At 37.4% G+C, this 21,743-nt stretch overlaps 1 protein-coding gene and 1 pseudogene across 1 annotated transcript in view; both read left to right on the top strand.

Annotated features, from left to right (window-relative positions):
- The window catches only part of Gk (glycerol kinase), an 89,880-nt gene extending 78,324 nt beyond the window's left edge, over positions 1-11,556 (top strand). The window contains exons 19-21 of the mRNA XM_023715408.1: positions 2,346-2,426; positions 8,483-8,569; positions 10,588-11,556. Of these exons, the coding sequence (XP_023571176.1) occupies positions 2,346-2,426; positions 8,483-8,569; positions 10,588-10,598 (179 nt within the window). The 3' untranslated portion in view covers positions 10,599-11,556. The remainder of the gene's footprint in view (positions 1-2,345; positions 2,427-8,482; positions 8,570-10,587) is intronic.
- A 5,133-nt stretch (positions 11,557-16,689) lies between these two features.
- Positions 16,690-20,902, top strand: LOC101584016 (annotated as a pseudogene).
- The last annotated feature ends 841 nt before the right edge of the window (positions 20,903-21,743 follow it).

The following is a 21,743-nucleotide window of genomic DNA, read 5'->3' as shown; positions in this document are numbered from 1 at the left end:
ACATTTTATGTCTTTTAAAAATTATCATAACCAGGCTGCTGAGGTAGCTCAGTGGACAAAGCGCCTGCTTTGGCAAGCTCAGGGACCAGGGTTTGATCCCCAGTCCCATATGCCACGCCAGCTCTGCCCCTGGGGCACACAGCGACCAAGTCTGGGACTTGTGGCACATGCCTGTAATCCCAGCACTGGGGAGGCCGAAAACAGGAGGATCACCATGAGTCGGAGATGTGTAGTGAGACCCTATAACAAATATACAAATGAAAAAAAAATCATAATCAAATGTAGACATTCAAATTCCATTTGATAAACAACAAACACTGGTAACTTTATTTATTTAGTCTTTTTGAGACAGAGTTTTGCTGTTTAGGCTGGACTTGAGCTCACTTTTGTACCGTAGGCTGGTCTGTTCCTTCTGCCTCAGCCTCCCAAGTGCTGGGATTACAGGTGGGTGCCACTGTGCCCAGCCCAACACTGCTAACTTTTAAATACAGTAGGACTAACCCAACAAGGGTGGCAAAATTTCAAGTAAGTGAGCATTAAATATCTGATTCACTCACTGATCTGAGAAACTAAGTGAAGCACGAAGCTCTGATTAGCATCTTCATTAAAATAGTGATGCAGCTCTTAAATTGAAATAAATATGAATAGGGATGCAAGGCTTTATATATTGAATTTGGTTTTATAACGTTTTAGAAACATATGCATAAAAGAGCATCAAAGTGGATTTTGAGCTATTGGAAAATAAGTTTCCAAATTATTTTTGTTCAGTTTTCTAGAAGACCGTCAGTGTTTCTTAATTTTATTCATTCTTTTCCATACACAAGAAAATGCACTGTAATACCAATGATTCTGTAGTTAGACAGGATAGCATATGCCACGATGAAGACATTTGTTTTGGAATCTGACATTCTGTCAGAATTTTTAATTTGTTTTTCTATCTGGGAGTGAAAAAAATTCTGAAAAGCAAAGCAACTTTTTTTTTTTTTTAACAAAGCAACTTTTTAAAAAATGTGTTTAGTACAGAATCTACAGGGTCTCACTACATAAATTGGATTCATAGTGATCCTCCTGTTTTCAGCTTCCCAAGCATTGGAATTAGAGGCACGTGCCACCATGCCCCATATCAATCTCTGTCTCAGTGTGTCCCAGGGGCAGGGCCAGCACGGCATGCCAGGGATCGAACCCCTGCTGCTGTGCTCTGCCTAAGCAAGTGCTTTAGTCTGCTGAGCTATCTCGCTGGCCCAAGCAGCTTTTTAATACATAAGCAAATGATGTTTAGATCATGTATATGACCTCTAAATGCTTATACTGTTCCAAAAGTAAGAAGTTTGAGGGTTATGATGACTGTTTAGGAGGAGGATCGTCTTTGCTTGTGTATGAGGCTTTAGCCTGGAGTTGACCTATTGTGCTAGTGCTCTTCCTGTCTGCACCCCCATCCCACTCCTCCTCACTAATGGAAGGTAGGTATAGATAGTTCATTCTTTGGCTAACTACTGTTGAGAGCCAACTGGAAGAATTGCTATTGGGCATCAGAGATAATTGAGACTTAAGTCCTTCCCTTTCCAGAGACTGGTATATATGAGATGAGGGAGACCAAATTGTAAAAATTCACTGTGGCAGCTGACACCCTGAGGTGTATGTAAAGTACTGTGGGAAAGGGGACTATGGGCTAGAAGTGGGTCAGGAAAACTTCAGATGCAAGTGATCTTGAGGCTTGGAGGACTAAAAGGATTTAGAGAAGTCGAACCCCAGGCAGACATGGTTCAGGACCCTTCTGAGTACAGCCCCAGAGCACACTTTTGTGTAGTCCTTTTGTTGTGGATTTTCATCTGGAAGAAACCTTACTTTAAGATGTCAGGGAATCTCACAGAAATGCACTTTGAATCTTTTGAAAAATTAACATTTGCTGCGTCCTTTGATTGGACCAACAATAATTCTCCTAATTTTTCCCACAGGATAACATAGCCTCTCCTCATGTCAGAACCCCCTGCACACTCTTAAAAAGACAAGACAGGCCAAATTGGAGTCCCCTTTGTGAAACAATCCTTGGTTAGGGAGCGCTATCTTCCTAGCAGGTAGTCTGTGTCCCAGTCTCTTTCTACAGTCCCATGCTGAATTTCCTGTCCTCATTCTCTAGTTTGCAACCAAGTGGCTCAGCCAGTCACTACCTGTCACCAGTAACCATGTGCTCCTAGATATGAGTCTAGGTAATAGGTAAAATAAAGCCTCTCTTTAGTTCAGTGGTGTGTAACACTTTATGAATAATGCCAAGTAACATAGTAATACTTATAACTTCTTTGCAAACTACCTTTCATATGTATATTTTTCCTACCTTCTAATTCCAGAAAGTGAAATTCGTTATTCTACATGGAAGAAAGCTGTGATGAAATCAGTGGGTTGGGTTACAACTCAGTCTCCTGAGAGTGGTAAAATCTTTTTATTGTTTATTATTGCCATTTCTTCTTAGTATATTAATAGTTTAAGTATCTGACCATTTATATTCAGCTAGACTACTGAAAAAATGCATTATCACATGTCCAAAGTATCTAAAATTTTGATAACATTTTAAAACTAAGCATAAAATGCAAATTGGCAGGTTAATAGATATTTTCACCCTATCCTGCCATACCTTTCTCCATTAATTTATTCCTGATACTGGATTTTCTAAAAGTAAAATTATCCAGTTTCTTCTTAATTAAAAAAATCTACTGGAGAATTCTTTTTTCTCTCTTTTCTGTATCTTATCTTTTTGGGAGGCTATCTTCATGACTTGAACTAATTGAAAGCTATATTAATTTTAAAATATAGTCTGCTACTTCATAGGCTGATTTTAAGCACTAAGGGATTGCACATAATAGGAATTCTTTTGGAGTGCAAGAGGAATATATATATATATATATATATATATATGGTCAGCCAAATAGCTCAGCAGATTAAATCACCTGCAAGCAGGCGCAGGGTCTGGGGGTTTGATCCCCGGACCTGCCATGCCAGACCTGCCCCTGGGGCATGCTGAGACTGCAATTGAGACTGGGCATGGTGGCGCGTGCCTTTAATCCCAGCACTTGGGAGGCTGTAAACAGGCGGATCACTACAAATCCAATCTAGTAGCGAGACCCTGAACACCCTTAGACCCTTCCGTAAAATACAAAAAAAAGAGGAATGTATATACCAAACATACTAAAGTGGAATTATTATACTAAATTCAGAAATCCTTTTGCTAGAAAGTAGAGAACTGTTTTATATTTCAAATCACTTAGCAAAGTATTCAGTTTAAATAAGCTATCTATATTTAAATAGCCTTAAATTGCATTAACATTCTTTTCTAAATGCAAGAGTTGGACCATAATGAATTGATCAATGGCTAGTAATATATTGACACATTTACTTTAGTGGATAAATTTGCAAATGAAATATTACCTGCCTTCCAACCTTAGAAAGTAGAACCATGTGCAGCCATATACTTCCCTAAACATAGGCATATACAATTGATATTGTAAATGAGTCTCTCACCTTGAGGATGCCAGGAAGAGCCACTAAACCTCATGTCCACTTGCTGTGTGACTTGCTTCTCCATTTGGTCCTGGATTTAACCAATTTTATCTAAGCAGTTGTGTTGGCAATCTTATTGGTTGACCATAGTTTCATCCCACCTCATGCCCACCTAAGCAGTTTCCCATGTTCTCCACCTATACCTGCCTCACTACATGGTTTAGCTCTATAAAAATCTCTAGAAAAGGCAGCTTCACAGGCAACCCACTCAGGTCCCGCTTCTGTCCCTCTCTTGGACAGGAACTTTCTTTCCCCAAATAAATATATTCTGCTCTTTTTAGAAAAGAATATACAACCACTTTTAATATATGTGACTTTTAGAAGAAGCTTGCAGAACAATACACTGCCATAGTTCACTGTGATCTGTATTTTCAGTCCTGTGTGTTCCTGCTTGAAACTGCCATTTTCTCCTAAAATAAGCAAAATAAGCATACTATCCTTTTTTTTCTGAGACTCAGCTACCTTTCCTTTTTCAAGATGGTAACCATGTCTTTCTTGCTAAGACTGCATTTTTTTTATACAGGGAATCAAACTCAGAACCTTGTGCTTGCCAGGCAGGGACTTGTGCCTCTGAGCTATATATCCCTGGTCCTTAAGACTGCATTTTTTAAAAAAATTATTCTATTTTATTTATTTATTTATTTGGTACAGGATCTCACTATGCAGCTTGGACTTGCAGTGACCCTCCTGTCTCAGCCTCCCCAGCACTGGGATTACAGGCATGCACCAGCATACCTAGTTTTGGTGGCTGGCATGGCACACCTGGGGTTCTAGGGCTAGCACAGCATGTGGTACCAGGGATCAAACCCAGGTTCTTGTGTTTGCCAGGCAGGTGCTTAGACCACCAAGCTGTCTCCCCAGCCCAAGACTTCAATTTTGAGACCCTTTACATTTAAACTTCCCAATCATAAATATTTTTAGCACACTTTTAGTTGCTGTGTGACATGTAACAGATAAAGACCCTGACTTCTTTTCTAGTTGTCCTGAAGTAATGGTGGATGGGAAGTTGGATTACAGGATCTCATTGAGTAGATGAGTTTTGTTAACATCACAGTCCTGCCTCCACCCCATAACTTATACATACATAAACACATATTTCTCTTTGCTAGTAGTTGAAGATAAACATTTAGTTATAAAATTTCCACAAAACCTTTGGGTCACTTTCCCTTTGTTTATGCACCTTACTGGCAGTGACATTAAAATGTCCAGGAAATGTTGGTTAAAAAAAAATTACATTTAGGTTCCACCATCAGTATTTTTTTTAGTCTTTTTTTTGTGATGGGGTCTCCCTATGCAGTTCAAGCTGGCCTTGTGCTCACTTTGTAGCCCAGGCTCATCTCGAACTCACAAGTGCTAGGACTATAGGCATATACCACCACGTCCAGTTTATGAGTATTGATGATAGAAGTAACTTGATATTTTGAAAGTTTTTGACTGTTTATAATTGTTTTTCTTTCCTTTAGACTATAGTGGCTTTAAAAAAGTATAAAAGTTGAATATATTTATAAAACTATTGTAATGATAATATTTTGGGATCTCTATAAACTGTATGATAATCTAAGCCTGAGAATAATAATGAGGTAATAACCAATTGTACTCCTTTAAGCAGCATAAACTATATAACTATAATATAAAGTAGATGATAATAGCACACACAAAACACTATTTTAATAAACTTAAAAAGTTATTGGAAGTGCTACCTGGTATCCTAGTTTCAGATTGCTTGATTTATCACAATAATATTGTACTTGCTTAATTTCCAAAGCAGTGTGGCAGTATTGAAACAATGATATTTTTTGTTCTTAACCATATATGAATGCAGTATGAACAATTTTAATATCCATTTAGTATGTGTTTTAAATTTTGTAGAAGTGATTGTGGATTTGTTATAGGTTAGAGAAAACTTATTACAAATGATATTTTGGCTTTAGACTCAAAACCCACCCACCAAAAAAAACTAGTCAAATTAGTTTCAAAGCATTACACAGCTGTCAAATTTTGAGGATATTATACATATATAGACACACATGGTAATATATATATATATATATATATATATATATATATATAGTGTTGATCTTGCATATATCTATGTGTATTTGCCAGCAAAAGAGAAATGTTATCACTAAATAGATGCCACCTAAATCCATGGGAAGTTGTGAGTGCAAATAATCTTCTGATTTTTTTTTTGGCAGAACTGGGGATTGAACTCAGGCCCTTGCGCTTGCCAGGGAAGCACTTATTGTAGTGAGCCATCTCCCCGACCCCTCATGATTTTCTTTATGAACCAGAATCCACTGTGGGAACATAAGAAATCAGTTATTACAATAACTTAGAATACGAACTGCTTGCTCTAAGAGAACCAGAATATAATGTGTTCATCTCTTCTAAAATCCAACTAAAATACATTCTCCACAATAGCAAAAATAAAATGGGTTTGGCTAAAAGCCCCAGTCAACATCATTAACCCTTTTCTTTATTTGAAAAATAACATAAGCAGTGACTAAATAGGGGCAAGAGCTTATGTCCATTCCTCTTTGATTTTATTTGTTCTTTATAACGTCTTGTGTTTTTTTTTTCACTTTTTAAAGAGAGTACAAAATAATATTAAAACAGAAAAGTTACAGGTAATACAGAATTTCACTAAACAAAGTAATATGAATTTCACAGTATTTTTAAAGTTTTTTTCAAAAAAAAACTTCTTTGCTTTTTTTTTTTTTGAGACATGGTTCTCACTATGTAGTTTAGGCTAGAGTTGAACTTGTGGTGACTCTCCGGCCTTACTTAGCCTTCCAAGGGATGGGATTACTGGCATTTGCTACCATGCCCAGCTATGTCCTTCTTCAGTGAAAATGTGTTTTCCAAGGAAAGAAATTCCTTTTTAATTTTTTTCTATAATTTTATTGAGAAATAGCAATGAGACAGTTTCAAATTAAATTGGCAGTACAGTTTCACTAGTTAACACATTGCATGCTGTCTTCCTAGTGGTTATTTGCTGTACAAGATGCAGACATGATATCCTATTTGCAAACGCTATTAGAACAAATCCCTCTATTCATTAAGAGAATGTAACTATATATCTAACCAATTTGAATACACAGATACAAAATGGTCATTCATCTGTATCCCCTTTTTTTGATTTGTTCTGTTATTTGAATATTATAGGTGTGTTAACTCAGCAAAATATTCTAAAAGAGTCCAGTACTCCATAATAGTATTGGGTCTTCCGCTTCACTGGCAATATCAGAAGTTGTTGACCTGAGTCCCCTACAGCTCAACATAACCCCATGGCTTTACTTCTTATACTTTGTTTTTATTCTTTTCTGCTGGATGGTTAAGACCAAGGTAAAGCAGGACCTATGTAGCAAGAATTGTAGCTTTTGGGTCTGATAAGGTCAGTGAAATCCCCTCAGGATTTATCCTGAGATCCTGTACCTCAGATTGTACATCCTTTGTCAGTGTCAGCCATGTGGATGAGTCACGGCCATTGCTTGGCCAATGTGCTATCTGTGAAAGCCTGAGAGAATGTTTTCTCTCCATGTGACTCTCCTTAGGCACACTCTACATCATCGATCACTTTCCTCTTTGGCCCCACAATCTCCTTGATCAGAACATTTGGGACACTACTGAGTTACATGATGTTACAGTGCAAGTTCTCATATGTCCTGAGTCTTAATTGACCTTGGAAGGCTAGGGCCAAAATGTTGGCTTTCCTTGTGGCCCTCCTTTTTCTCTAATTTTGGTCTGCAACCTTAGATTGTTAACCCTCCAGAAAAGAAGTTTATTGTTATTACCCTATAACCTAGGCTGTTAAGCTTAACCTCACTATCTGTCTGTATATCAAACATCTTAGGTATAACATGAAACAGGTATTTTTCATTAAGTATTGATATGTTAAACTTTAAGTCCCTACAGAATATAATGAAAAAAATTTAAAAAATTAAAATATATTTAAAAAATAGGAATAAAGAATTAGGAAAGAAATTCTTGATGAAGGAGAAAAAAATCCACACCCCCTAAAAAAACAAAGAAATAACTACCATCACTTTACTGTATTACAAAATTTGTCAAAGATTCTTTAGCTGTATTTCAGTGAAATCTTTGTCTAATGTTTGTGTTTCTTAATTCTTATATGTTATTTTTACTAAACTTCTTTTTAAAGAGTATTAAATATTGTCAGGGCTGGAGGAACAGCTCATATGCCTTAGTTCATTCTTCAACACACACACACACACACAACCAAATATTAAATATTCTAGATATATCATTTTTACATTTAATAAAAGGATATATGTAAGGAATAGTCTTTAAGAGAAGGGCTTGTATTTCTGGAAAATTCAAGTTAGAAAATGCCAAAATAATCCTGTTGGTCAGGTAACTAGATTAATAATCAATAATAGTGTTTGCCATTACATTATTATGACCAGATACATTTCTTTAAACACCAAATTTTACCTGGCAAATATGAATAAATAAATCCTTTAGCAGAAGCTGGGGTTTGAATTAAGTTTTTAGTAGAATAATGACTTCCCTAACATCCAAAGGACCTATAATTTGAGCTTCGAGTGACTTGCGTTGCTCATTTTTGTATGTTTGGGGGGAAGCATCTAGAAAGCCCCAGTCAACAGCCTCCCAAAAAGCTCCTCCATAGGCTACCTTCTGCCTTGCCAGAAAATGGCTGATGTTGGTCTGTATGTACTATGTCCTCAGCTACTTGTGGCATGCTGTGTGGATTGTTAACTGTCATAAGTCTTTGGTATTGATTATATTTTTGATTTAAAGTAATAACTCTTTGCTACCTTTTATGAATATGCTATTTTATAACTTATTTTTATTTTGCTGTCTTGTGATTCTTAACATAAATATTATAATTATGTGTCTCTCTTTTGATTTGCTTGACTGGAATTCCCTTCTACTTGGATGACCACAGGTGACCCTAGTATCTTCTGTAGTCTGCCTTTGGGCTTTTTTATAGTGAGTAGCATGGTAATGTTAATCGGAGCAAGGTACATCTCAGGTTAGTTGCTCTACATATCAATTATTTTTGAAGCAGTTAGAATTAAAGACTGACTTTGCTTAAACTTTTCTATGTTTAGTAAATGATTTCTTGGAAGAACTATATTCTGTTGTGAGCTGTAGCAGTAACCAAAAGCAGAAAGTACAAATGTTAATGTTTAAATGACAAGGTTTTAGAGTGACTGATGAAAGTTAAAGTATAATTATGACATTAGTTAAGTTGGCTTTAAAATGTGCATAAATTGTGTGTGTGTGTATGTGTGTGTGTGTGTGTGTGTGTGTTTGTGTGTGTTTCTGAAAATTTGCTAAGCAAGTTTGTGAGGTTTCAGTTAAGGCAAAAGTTTTGGCCAGATTGTGTTCCCAGGTTGTCTATAGAGCTTTTACACTGGGGAAGATTTATAGTCATTTTATTTTAGTTAAAAGAATCTTTTGTGGCTGAGCACCGTGGCTCACACCTATAATCCCTGCTACTTGAGAGACTGAGATAAGAGGTTTGAAAGTTTGAGACAAGCCTGGTCAATTTAGTGAAATCCTGCCTCAAAATAAAATAAGGTTGTAGGTGAAGCTTAGCAGTCGATCACTTACTTTGCATACACAAGACCCTTGGCTCAAAAAAGAGCAATACATATATATTAGTTTTAAAGTTGTCACTTAAAAACTTGTAACATCAATGAATTATAGTTGAAGACTGCATTTTTATTTTTGCTCATTAAATTCTATCAAATACTATAGTCTTATAAAATTAAAATGGCTCAACATGTTATGAAATATCATGCATAACCTTTATTTAACCATTTTGGAATCTGATGATAGTTCAGTTTTTCTTCCTATTACTGGCTAAAATACAAATGACTTGTTTCTTAATGCGTGTTTCCATGAAAATGAAACACTTTAAAATCTCCATACTTTAGAAAAAGGGTTAAATTATCTCTTAATTCATAGATGATGACCTGGGTTTAAGATTTAAGATTAATTAGTTTATTTATTTTGTATTTTTGAGACAGGGTCTTGCTGTGTTTCCAGCTAGCCTTGAACTCACTGTGTAGCCTAGGCTGACCTCAAATTCATAATGACCCTCCTGCCTCAGCCTCCCAAGTGCTGGGATTACAGGCATGCTTCACCAAATCCAGTTTAAGTGGTAAAATTTAAACTATTAATGTGGAGAGAATGTCAAATTATAAAAATAATAACAAGCATGTAGCTTGGTATCAGTATAGTGCTATATATAAAGATGAATGGAAAACTAAATTTGCAGAACACTATCTTTTAATTAATGAGCAAGTTTGAGTTACTTGAATGAGAATTTAAGACTAGATTATATTACTGTGTTTGATATTCTTCATACCGAAGTATATACAGGATAACATTTCCCAGATCATATGCTTCTGTTCTAACAGTACCTTTAGAAGGGTTTCAGCATATAAAGCTATATGAAATTAGCAGATTTCTCTATGATAATCTAGAATGTTTGGTGGAAGACTTTACATGTCCCCATATGAACAGCAATTGAAATTTATAAAAGAATATTTAGGTTGCTTTAAAATCCTGAGTGCTTTAGGCCGCATAATAATGATCTGGAAAAGGAGGAAAAGAAACCATATCGCAGCTGAAAGTTCTCATTGATTTTTATGGTTGTCATTGTTTGTTTTGGATACCATGACAGCATGAAAAGGGATGGTTTCTGTGAAAAGTGAGACATAGAACATCTCTCTAAACTAAAGGACACAAAGGTATCCAAATGATGGGTTTCTCAGTGGCTTATGGTCACTGTAGGTTCTTTCTTGGTTAACATTCTGAGAAAGAGTGGGAATTGTATGCACTGGTAAACAGCAACAATGATAGTATTTGTTAATTTTGAAATTGGCCCCAGTTCAATTTGTTGCATTATAACTGGGAAATAATTGTTAAGAAATCATATGAAATTTATAGCTCAAAAATGAATAATCTTTACTGCTTTGACTCCTGAATTGTATGTATGTCTTACTGACTTACATGGTTTGTGTCCCCCATTTATTTTAGGTATCCCATAAATAATACCAACTCATGGATTCCCAAGATGTGCGCTTTATCCATAAAGAGAGACTCCAGCAATTCTATCTCTTAATGTGACAATACTATTCATAGACTCTGATTTTACGTATAAGCCACTTGCTGCATGATCCTCCCATTAGAACTGTGGCTTGAAGTAAAGAAAATGCAGCAGAAAGATTGCTACAGAGACATTTGTTTTGTTTTCTAACATTGCCACTTACCATCAGGCTGGCCACCTTTGGGGCTGATGCCCTCTGTTGTCGTAGCACCCTGCCCCATTTCCTCTAAGGCCTAGGAAGGCTTCATATTCCATCCGTTGAAATCTTCCCTCAAATGTGTTCAGGTGCTAATAAACCTGGATCTGACTCTCAGCACTACACATATCAGATTAAGGAGTTACTACAAATCTGCTAAAAACAAGGCATGTTTTGTTTTTGACCAAACCCCCAAAGTCTTCTTTTGTATATCCTATAAGGTCACAACATCTTACCAAATATTACAGTGGAAACTTCTACTAAATTATTAAGACGACTGTTTAGTACTCTCATAGCTTGATATTTTTCTGATAAAATATTTGCCAAAACTGCAATTCTTCAGGCATTTTACATTGTCTCCCTAATTATAATGACCTTTGTCTGGATCTTATAGGGAAGAACACTTTTTTCTTTTTCCATCTCTTGTTTATATTTTTTACTTTATATATATAACATACATGCCTATGTATTTTATATACAGAGCAGCCCATTTATAAATTAAGAGCACATTGTATTCAGTAGGTTTATAACAGGGCTGATCTTAAGCAGACTACTATGTATGTAAATATTTGCAGGAAAACAGCTGTATACTTTTTGGGGCAGTGGTTATGCATATTACTTACAGGGAGAATTTTTTTTCCTAACGAGCCAACACATAAAATTTAAGTACTATATGTTCTATTTCAATAAAAGAAAATGTACTTTACTACAACTTCAACTATATTTCTTATATTTTCTTTTTATTTAACTGTCTGGTTGAATATATGCTTGAAAAAGAAGAAAAAAATGTAAAATACTCCAGTAAATACTGTTATCAAACATAAGTATTAATACAAATAAAAATATTTTTCTTTGGCGTTCAGTTTTTACATATTTGGGATTCTTTTGAGGCATTGAGGAAATATCAAAAATATTTATAGCCTAAATAGAGAAAAATTTAGGGTTGAAGCCAAGAATCTCATTGGATCTAAATGTTATCAGCTGTTAATGAAAAATTGTAATTTCTGTAGGGGCTAAGTTAATTATTTCTGTTTAATGTCACTTTACAACTGAAAAAAGATTTACTATTGGAAATGTCTTTGGGCAATATTAAGAATTTCTCAAAATACTTAGTAGTATATACAGATTCCCCTAATTTGTTAACATCAGTATCTTAATGTCTTAAAATTAATTTGTTTTGTAGTAAATAAGAAAATAATGCTGTTTTCTTCTGTCAGTGCTGAATGAGAAAATATGTTAATATGAAAGGTTTTATTTTGCTTGGAATTAATGATAGCTTGCTTCTATTTACTGCTCTAAATACTGTTTCTAAATTATTGAATCTGCTGTCTTTATTGATATAACTACCACTTTCACGACAAATATAGAAAGGTACTGTGAAGTTACCACTTTGTGGCAGGGGTACTTTTAATGTAGTTATGTTTTTACCTAGGTAGGCTGAGTTAATTGTAAATAATTGTGCAAATTACTATTCAAATAATTTTAAGATTACATTAGTTTTCTATAAATCATAAGATCTATAAATGTTTGAAATTGTATATATTAATATTTAATGACAAACTTAAAACAAATTGACCCCTCGTTTGTGTTTTTCTTTTGCAGTCTAGAACTTAGATCAAGTTAAATTAGAAAGATGTTTCAGTAAACACAAAACAGTTGTTAGCACTTCATCGGACACACTCTAAACTGCTAACAAACAGCTAACGAAATCATTTGTGGAATAATGAGCGCTTAAATCATTGTACTAGAACAGTCTAAACTGTTCTGTCTGTGTTTCCAGAAATTACTTTGGCTAAGTCAACTGCCATCATCAGTGGTCTCTCCTGGCTGACCATGGTTTCTTTCTATGCTGCAGCTTCTCTCTATCCGGGTTAGTCAGTGGAGTCTACAGCACCGCTGTTCCCTTGACCTGCTAGTCGACACCTCATTCTCTTGTTGTCGAACTAATCAGTAAAATCGTACATCTTTGCTTTATTTCTGTAAAAGTATCTTAGGGGTTTCTTTTTAGTATGCTTTTCTTTCTTTCTTTCTTTCTTTCTTTCTTTCTTTCTTTCTTTCTTTCTTTCTTTCTTTTTTTTCTGGTACTGGGGATCAAACTCGGGACTTTCTGCTTGGCAGGCAGGCACTTAAGCACCTATCTCCCCAGCCCAGTATATTTCTTTTGATGTGCCCAAATCCCAATTCTTTGGATGATTTATGAATGTATTATATGATGTGGGAATGAAAGATGACCTCTACTTTGGAGAAATCACCAAACTTTTTCATGGCCCAGAAACTAAAGACACCGACAGTAGGCTAGGTTCTCTTTCCCCCATTGTGCTTACCTAGTAGTAAATACATACACAAATTATTTTAATGGCAATTTTTAAATAGCTGATTTTTAACTAATATTTAAATATTAAAGCTTACTTGGTTCCTTGTTCTTGCAACTTAACAATTATAAGTTCACATAAACAATTAGGAAACTGAGGAATCAGTTTGATTGCTGTGTTATTTATGTTTAGTACACGTTCTACAAAGTCTCGCTACACAGATCAGACTCATAGTAATCCTGTTGTCAGCCTCCCATGTGCTGGGATCATAGGGGTGTGCCACCAGGCCTAGTATCAATCACCTCAGTGTGCCCCGGGTGCAGGGCCGACACAGCATGCCAGGGATCGAACCCCAGCTGCTGAGCTCTGCCTAAGCAGGCGCTTTGGTCTGCTAAGCTCTCTGGTCGGCACCTGTATATTTTGTAGGCACATATCTTAAGCCTGTCCTTATAATTAAGTATAAGCTGTGCTAAATACCACAGACAAAAACCTCACAGGTTTTTCCTGAGAATTCCCTATTATCATCTTTAACCAAAATCAATGAAATTTGAGTATAAAAATAATTATTCTGAGAAGCTGAAGTTAGGTTAAAAACATGACACTCAGTTAGGCTACTACTTTTAATTAACAGTTTTTTTCCTGTTTCAGATAACTAGTTCCAACTGACAACATAATAGTTGAGGCAATGCCAACATTTTAATTTTCTTTTTAAAAAAGATTTATTTATTTGGTACAGGGTTTCAGTATGCAGCTTGGACTCTTAGTGATTCTCCCATCTTGGCCTCCCCAGAGCTGGGATTCCAGGCGTGTGCCACCATCCCCAGTTTCTGTGGCCAGCTCAGCGCAGGGCCGGCACATCATGCGGTACCAGGGATTGAACCTGGGTCCTTACACTTGCCAAGCAGGCACTTAAACCGCCAAGCTATCTCTTTGGCCCTATGGTAACATTTTAAAGTGTAGTTGCTCTAGGCTTTTTTGGGTTTCCCTGATGAGTATTAAGTAGCTTTTATTCTTATTAAATCTGATAGTATTTCTCTCAATGGATGCTTCATATTTTATGACTACAAGTAAATTTTATTTTTTATTTTTTGGCGGAACCGGAGATTGAACTCGGGCCCTTGTCCTTGCCAGGGAAGCACTTATTCCACTGAGCCATCTCCCCAGCCCCTTACAAGTAAATTTTATAAATAGCAAATATTTAAATCAGCAAAACACTCATCAAAGGGAAAATTAACAGATAATCTATACTCCAACCACGCAATAGAAAATTTATAGCTTTGGGAGAGAATGAGGACAGTCTAAAAACTAAAGGAAGCCTTTGGCAAGATAAGTGGCAACTCAAAGAGCGGAGCAGTGCATAAGTATGTTACGTTTGTTTTAAAAAGAGAAAGCTGGAGATGGATGTAGCCTGTGTCAGCTGATGCTTGCCTGACAGGCAAGAGGCCCTAGATTTGATCCTTGCCAACATGGGGGTGGAGGGAAGAGGAGGGAAAGAGGAAAATATCTTTTATATGAAGAAGAGAGAAGTTCTGTGTTCTATGAGTGACTCTTCATCTCAGCCACCCAGGAGGCCCAAGCAGGAGAACCTTGAGTTTGAAGCCACCCTGGGAAACTTAGCGAGAACCTTCTCTCCAAATAAAAAGGGCTTAGGCTACAGAGCGCTTGCTTCCTTAGGATACGTGAGTCCCTGGTTTCTATCCTGAGCACCACATAAAGAGGGATGTTATGAAGAAAAATGTCCTATAGAATGTTTGCCTATACAGCAAAAACATAAGCTGATAATAGTACCTATCTACGGGGACACAATGAAGTGCTAATTGGGCATTTGGGAGGTGGCTGGAAATATGTATACTCGCTCCCTCTGAAATGTCGCTATGGATACTGCTGAACCATCATAATGCATCAGCTATTTACAAAACTAGTTTGAAATTGTTGCAACTTAAATTGAGAAGCCATTGTACATAAATATTCATAGCATTAGAGAAAATCACCCAGATACCCATTAATGAGTACATTTTATACTTCTATAATAGAATAGGACTCAGCTAAAAAAAAATGAGTACTGATGCATGCTACAACATGAATGAATCTTGGGAATATGCAAAGTTAAAGAAACTAGTCCCAAAATATCGCATTTATGCCATTAAATACCATGTGTTGTATGCTACATAGTGTGTGAAATGTCCAGAACAGACATCGATAGAAATAGCTGTGCAGTGATTGCCTGAGGCCAGAGGAAGAGGAAATACGAAGTAGCTTTAAATGCATGTACAATTTCTCCCCGAGGTAATGAAAACGTTTTGAAATTAAATGTGGTTATACAATTTTGTGAGTATACTAAAAACCATGGACACATACATTAAAATACATTTTATAATGTGGATTATTAGATCTCAAAAATTAAAAATTTTGAAAGTCATGAGTTTGTGACCTATGAACCAAATTCTCCCCACAGGCCTATTTAAAAGAAAATAGTTTTAATTTGCATTTATGTACAAAATGTAAATACCAAGTCCCAGATGGCAAGGGAGTTCGTGATACTTAAAATGAATTTACCAGGGCTGGGGAGATAGGTCTGTGGTCTAAGCAGTTGCCTGGCAAGCACAAGGACCGGGTTCTATCCCTGGTACTGTATGCCATGCTGGCCCGTCCTGGGTGTACTGAGCCCTGGCTGAAACCGGGCATGGTGGTACGTGCCTGTAGTCCTGGGGAGGCTGAGACAGGATCGCCATGAGTCTGAGCTGTGTAACTAGACTCTGTACCAAATGAATAAGATTTGAGAAAATTTTTACAAAATAAAATGAATTTACCCCTTCAAAAATGGAGTTTAATAAATTAACTCCCCCTTCTATGGTCCAGGGCTTTTTATTCTACTTTCACTAAAACTGACATGTCTCTTAGCTGTTTAATATTGGAAATAGAAAAATGCTTTATACATAAAATGCTTTATACCAACTAAATAAGAACAAAACAATTTTTAGTCACTGACTCCTAAAGGATTGGGAACCAAAATATCCTTGCACCCTTTCAAGGCCCTCTAGAATACACCAAGATTCCAAGATGCAGGTAACTGGTGCCCCAACCGCATTGCCAAAAGCACACCAACGCAGTAAGCGCAGAGGCAGTCTTCTGAAAGCAGTAGTCACAGTGTGTTACCTCAAGTTCTCGTAGCTTGACTTCTGTACACGAAACGCCTGAACTATGCTGGTAATGTGCTGCAAGGTTTAATGTAATCTGTTCATCATCTTTTTCCCACCCTCATTTAAACCTTTAGCTTCTGTTTTTCCATCACATCTCTTTTTTTTTCTACAAAGCTTATGAGAGGAAACAGTAGCTTGGTCTATACCCTACTGGTTCATTTCCTTGTAAATCCAATTCAAATGATAATAAATATCTGCCAGTTCACACTATCTGGTTGCTTAGCTGTCAAAGGAATTTTCTTTTTTTTTTTTTGCGGTACCAGGGATTGAACTTAGGACCTTGCGTTTGCTAGGCAAGCACTTATTCTACTGAGCCATCTCCCCAGCCCCAAGGAATTCTTAAAATGAGCTTTTTAGCCCACTTCTTAATAAACTGCTTGGAAGTGAAGGTAATACCATTCTTAGAAAAGTTTGAAAATAGGCGCGGAAGTGGCAGGAGACGTGGCAATGGAGGCGCAGGAAGAGAAAGATGCGCAGGTTGCTGAGTGGTTGAAAAAAATATTTGGAGATCCTCTGATTCCACAGTATGAGGTGAACCCACGGACCACAGAGATTTTATATCATCTTGGAGAACCCAACAGGGCCCCGGGACAGGGATGCTGCCTGGTAATAGAGGATTTAGAACAGAAAGAAAATGAATATGAATGAGAAGCCCAGCATCTTTAAGACCTTTTTTTTTTTAAGTTTAGAAGTGTTTTTGTTTTTTTTTTCCTTTGGCTGGCTGGCACAGGATGCCTTCAGGGCATGTCTGGTAAGGCTTGAGGATCTGGGGATGAAACCACAGCAGCCTGATTGCTTTGTTTAAGCAGTCACTTAACTGAGCTCATGGGCAGGCCCCCAACTGATTTCATGGGCAGGCCCCCAAGACGTCCTTATGGCAAGTGTGAGTGTTTCCCCTGCCAGTCCGTTCAGTACTGGCTACAGGGATCTGAATGCTTTGGTTGACTGTGCGGTGGCCCTTGAAACAAAGGATACTTCACTAGCAAGGTTTATTCCTGCAGTGAATGGTCTAGCCTCTGATGTTTTCTGTATCAAATCCGAAAATGAAGAACTCCAACTGAGAAAACTTGAAAGCTAACTGTAACTTTAGTGCTAGAAAAATGTCTGCAAGGGGATCTCAAGAAGGCAGAGCTGCATCTTTCTGCGAAAAAGACCAAGATTGACAGTCGTCTTCAGAACATGGGCTTCCTGAAAGCAAAGGAGGAAGAGTTCAGACTTGGAATCCGAGCCACTGAGGAGCAACTTTCGGCTCGCGGCATGGATGCTTCTTTGTCACAGCAGTCCCTAGTAGTACTATCAGAGAAACTGGCAGAGCTAAAACAAAAGACTGTACCTTTGAAGAAAAAAACTGGAGTCCTACTTAGACATCATACTGAGTCCATGTCTTGCTCAAGTGAAAATTGAAGAAGCAAAGAGTTAGATACCATTGAGGCTGGACCTATAAAGAAGGTAGACATGATGGAACTAGGACCAGTACCAAATAAGCATCGTTTTTCCTAGTGAAATAAGTTTAGAATTTTGCAGATTTCTGTCTCCTTCGCATGCCTTATTGAAATCTGTGTTCTTAGTTGAGATAATAATGTCCTTATTGACAGAGTAATACTTCTGAGTTATGTGTCACATTTTTGTGCCTAAACAATTTTCTTTTCTTTGTATTTTAGGGGAGGGTCTACAGGGTGTTCAGGGTCTCAGTACTAGATCAGACTCATAGTGATCCTCCTGTTTACAGCCTTACAAGAGCTGGGATTACACAAGGATTTACTATCTTCACTACATTTATGTGTGTTTGATATACATAGTAAGCTAAGGCAGATTTTCACCTCCACACACTTCATTCTAAGTGTGTTTGTCCTAACAGCCTCCTGAAGGAAAAAAAATTGAAATCTTCTCCATCCTGTCCTCTGGCAGAATTATTTTGAGCAATTCATATAAAGTATCATTATAGAGAAATAAATGTATATTCAAAATTACATCCTTATCCATTCATTTGTTTTAAACTGAAATTAAAAGGTGGAAAAAAATATCGACTTGCCTTATTTCATGTATAGTACCTTCCAGAAAGTTTAATAATCACATTTGTAAATTTACCACATTTATACTTATAGGTTAAAGCTAAAACATTTCTGTAAAGTCCCAACTCTGAACAAGGTCAAAACAACTGTGGCCACGTTACTGGATTTTTAAGTTAGGCCCAAGGTCTGCTTATTGTATTCCAGGTTCTAGTTCATTACAGTTCAAAGAAGCAGTACATATAAAGTGGATTGGAATTTTTTTCTTCTGGGCTTGTTTTGAAACCATCACAAAGACATGGTTAAAATAAATTGGTAAGGTGCCAATCAAAATGATTAACAACTGCTACTGAAGGGAAACTCTGAAATAGACCAATTACCCAGTTTCACGAATGCGGCCTGTTGCATTGTGCTTTTATAGTTTAGTTCTTTTGGCTCCCACTCAAGAAAATATTACTGCTGTTTAGCTGCTTTCTCTAAATGCTTTTAAAGGAAATGACATGACTAATGATAGAAACTATGTTGCTTCACTGTAAGCTGTATGTATCTGTCCCACAGGTAAATTCTGTAGTTCTGTATGTGAAATATATGTGTATGTGTGCATCGCTTAAGTATGTGCACCCACTGCCCCACGCAGAGTATTTTTTGCTCAGCATATTTACACATATCAGCCTTAATGTTTTCTATCAAGTTTATACGCTTTTTTTTTTTGTATTTTAGGAAACGGTCTACAGGGTGTTCAGAGTCTCAATACTAGATCAGACTCATAGTGATCCGCCTATTTACAGCCTCCCAAGAGCTGGGATTACAGGCGCGCGCCACCTTGCCCAGTCTCAATTGCCTTCTCAGCACGCTCTGGAGGCGGGGCCAGCACGGCAGGCCCCGGGGATCGAACCCCTGGGTGCTGTGCCTGCTTGAAGGCGCTTTAATCCGCTGAGCTATTTGGCTGGCCCTATACACTTATTTTTTTTAAATGTATTTTAGTAAGGGTCTACAGGGTCTCAGTATGTAGATCGGACTTGTAGTGGTCCACCTGTGTTCCCCCTCCCTAGTGCTGGGATTACAGGCATGCCATCATTCCCAGTCTCAATCCCTGTCTCAGTGTGCCCCAGGGGCAGGGCTGGCACGGCATGCTGGGAATCGAACCCTGGCCGCTGTGTCTGCCTAGGCAGGTGCTTTAATCTCTTGAGCTATTTGGTCAGCCCAAGTTTATACACTTATAATAAAACCAGAGCTAGTCTCCTCTCTGTGGTTACTGAATGGACTAGTAAACATTATTGGAGGGAAATTTTTGTCAAGTGCTCAGTGTATAAGGTGTGCACTAGAGACACCAGTGCACACCTTGTACTCTCCTTGTTCCCTCTCAGAGAGGCACATACATGTATGCTAGACCTGGGTGGGGCCATGCCTGTTACATGCCGAGCATCGTATACTCCGGAGCCTGCTGCTTCTTAGGGCTGTATCATAATCAATTGCAATGAAACAACTTGGCCAATTGAACTGCACTCACCGGCAGTGGTTACCACAGTGGATACCTCTGTAGTTGACTGCTGAAATGATTTAGTAGGGTCAACCAATTCCCAGAGAAATTTATACCCCCATTGTAGCCTCGATAAAACCAAATGAGCCTCTCCCTCAAGAAATTTGCCCTCTGTAGTTGAATTAAAATCCTCCATATGCAGCTCCAGATTCTTGGTTTGAACCAAGCAACTAGGTAGTTCGAGCCAAGGATTTCTGTTTCCAGCTCAAAAAACAGGGCTGGGGAGATGGCTCAGTGGAATAAGCGCTTCCCTGGCAAGCACAAGGGCCTGAGTTCAATCCCCAGCTGTAAGTGTTAACATAGGCTGCTTTTAATTATAGTAAACAGGACTTCAAATGTACTGGTTCATTTTTTCCTTTTTTTTTTTTTTTAAATTGAGTTTTACTCTTCTGTCCAAACGGGTTAAATATCCAATCAAAGCTTCTCAAGGAAAGTACCGTGCAAGACTCGTCGACCTTTTCTAACTCCATCACTTGTAGTCCAGACTCTTGCCTCAATTTACAAAAGCCATGTAGAGTAGAAAGAATCTAGGCATCTGGTTGGGTTAACCATTGGAGCGCGCGTTTCTTGTAAGAAATAAATTCAACCCCTAGGTGGCGCTGCTTCCCACGTTTAGTCTCAGAAATCGCAGTTTGTGCCCCGGACGTCTGTTTCTGGTAATCACAGTGAAATGAAAGCATTGTAGCTACTGTGGGAGATGTACAGGTTGTTTCACGGTATGATCATAAAATCCAAAAGCTTAACTAATGCCGTAAATTCGCTTACACTTTCTTACATCTTTGCTTTTCCTTGGACTTTTCAGCTCATCAGAAAAGTCAGCTTTATAGATATTTTCATCATTGCTTGTAATTTAACATTTAGCAATAGGAATGTCTCTGATAATTACATGTCATATGCTTTCCTCATGTACTCAGTCACAAATATAATGTTAATTACAAACCATTTTATTTTAAAAGCTTTTTATTTTTTTTTATTCTGTATTTTAGGGAAGGGCCTACAGGGTGTTCAGGGTCTCACTACTAGATCGGACTCGCAGTAATCCACCTGTTTACAGCCTCCCAAGAGCTGGGATTACAGGCATGCGTCACCACGCCCAGTCTCAATCGCCCTTTCAGCGTGCTACGGGGCGGCCAACAGGTCCAGGGATCGAACTCCCCAGCCCCTGTGCCTGCTTACAGGCGCTTTAATTCACTGAGCTATTTGGCCGGCCTTTTAAAAAGTTTTTTTAAAAAGCTTTTGGGGTAGGGGAGATGGCTCAGTGGAATAAGTGCTTCCCTGACAAGCGCAGGGGCCTGAGTTCAATCCCCAGTTCTGAAAAAAAAAAAAAAAAAGGTTCATAAGTGAGTGTTGAGATATACAACCAACCAATTCCCAGCTAAAATTATGCCCCCACTATGGTCCCAATACAAAGCAGAGTACTTTTCACACTCCTTTATTGTTTTTGCCTTCCCACTACCTGGTTTTACAAAATTATAAAGAAAAATGTTTCCTTTAAGAACAACCTACAAATATGACCAAAGCAAGACAAAGCTGTGCTAATTGTACCTTCAGTTGATATCATTATTGTCTCACTGCAAGGCAAATCTTTTTTAACTCTATTATCATTTTCATTAGTGTCTTACATATTGAGCTTTAGCAAGTTATTAAGAAAGTTTTCCTTATTACTACAAACCATCAGCATTTAAGCACTGTGGCATGCAAATATAATAAAACTTAACTCATTTAGAAAATGGTGAGTAATCTAATTTATAGTGTTTTGCAGCAAAAGAATTTACACATGAAGTTGTATGAGACAAAAAGTATACTTTTTTTTACTTTAACTTTATTTT

Source organism: Octodon degus, unplaced genomic scaffold (genome assembly GCF_000260255.1).
Source record: "Octodon degus isolate 3935 unplaced genomic scaffold, OctDeg1.0 scaffold00041, whole genome shotgun sequence".
Lineage (NCBI taxonomy): Eukaryota > Metazoa > Chordata > Mammalia > Rodentia > Octodontidae > Octodon > Octodon degus.
Note: the sequence above shows the minus strand (reverse complement) of the source record. Positions and strands in the feature narration are given on the sequence as shown.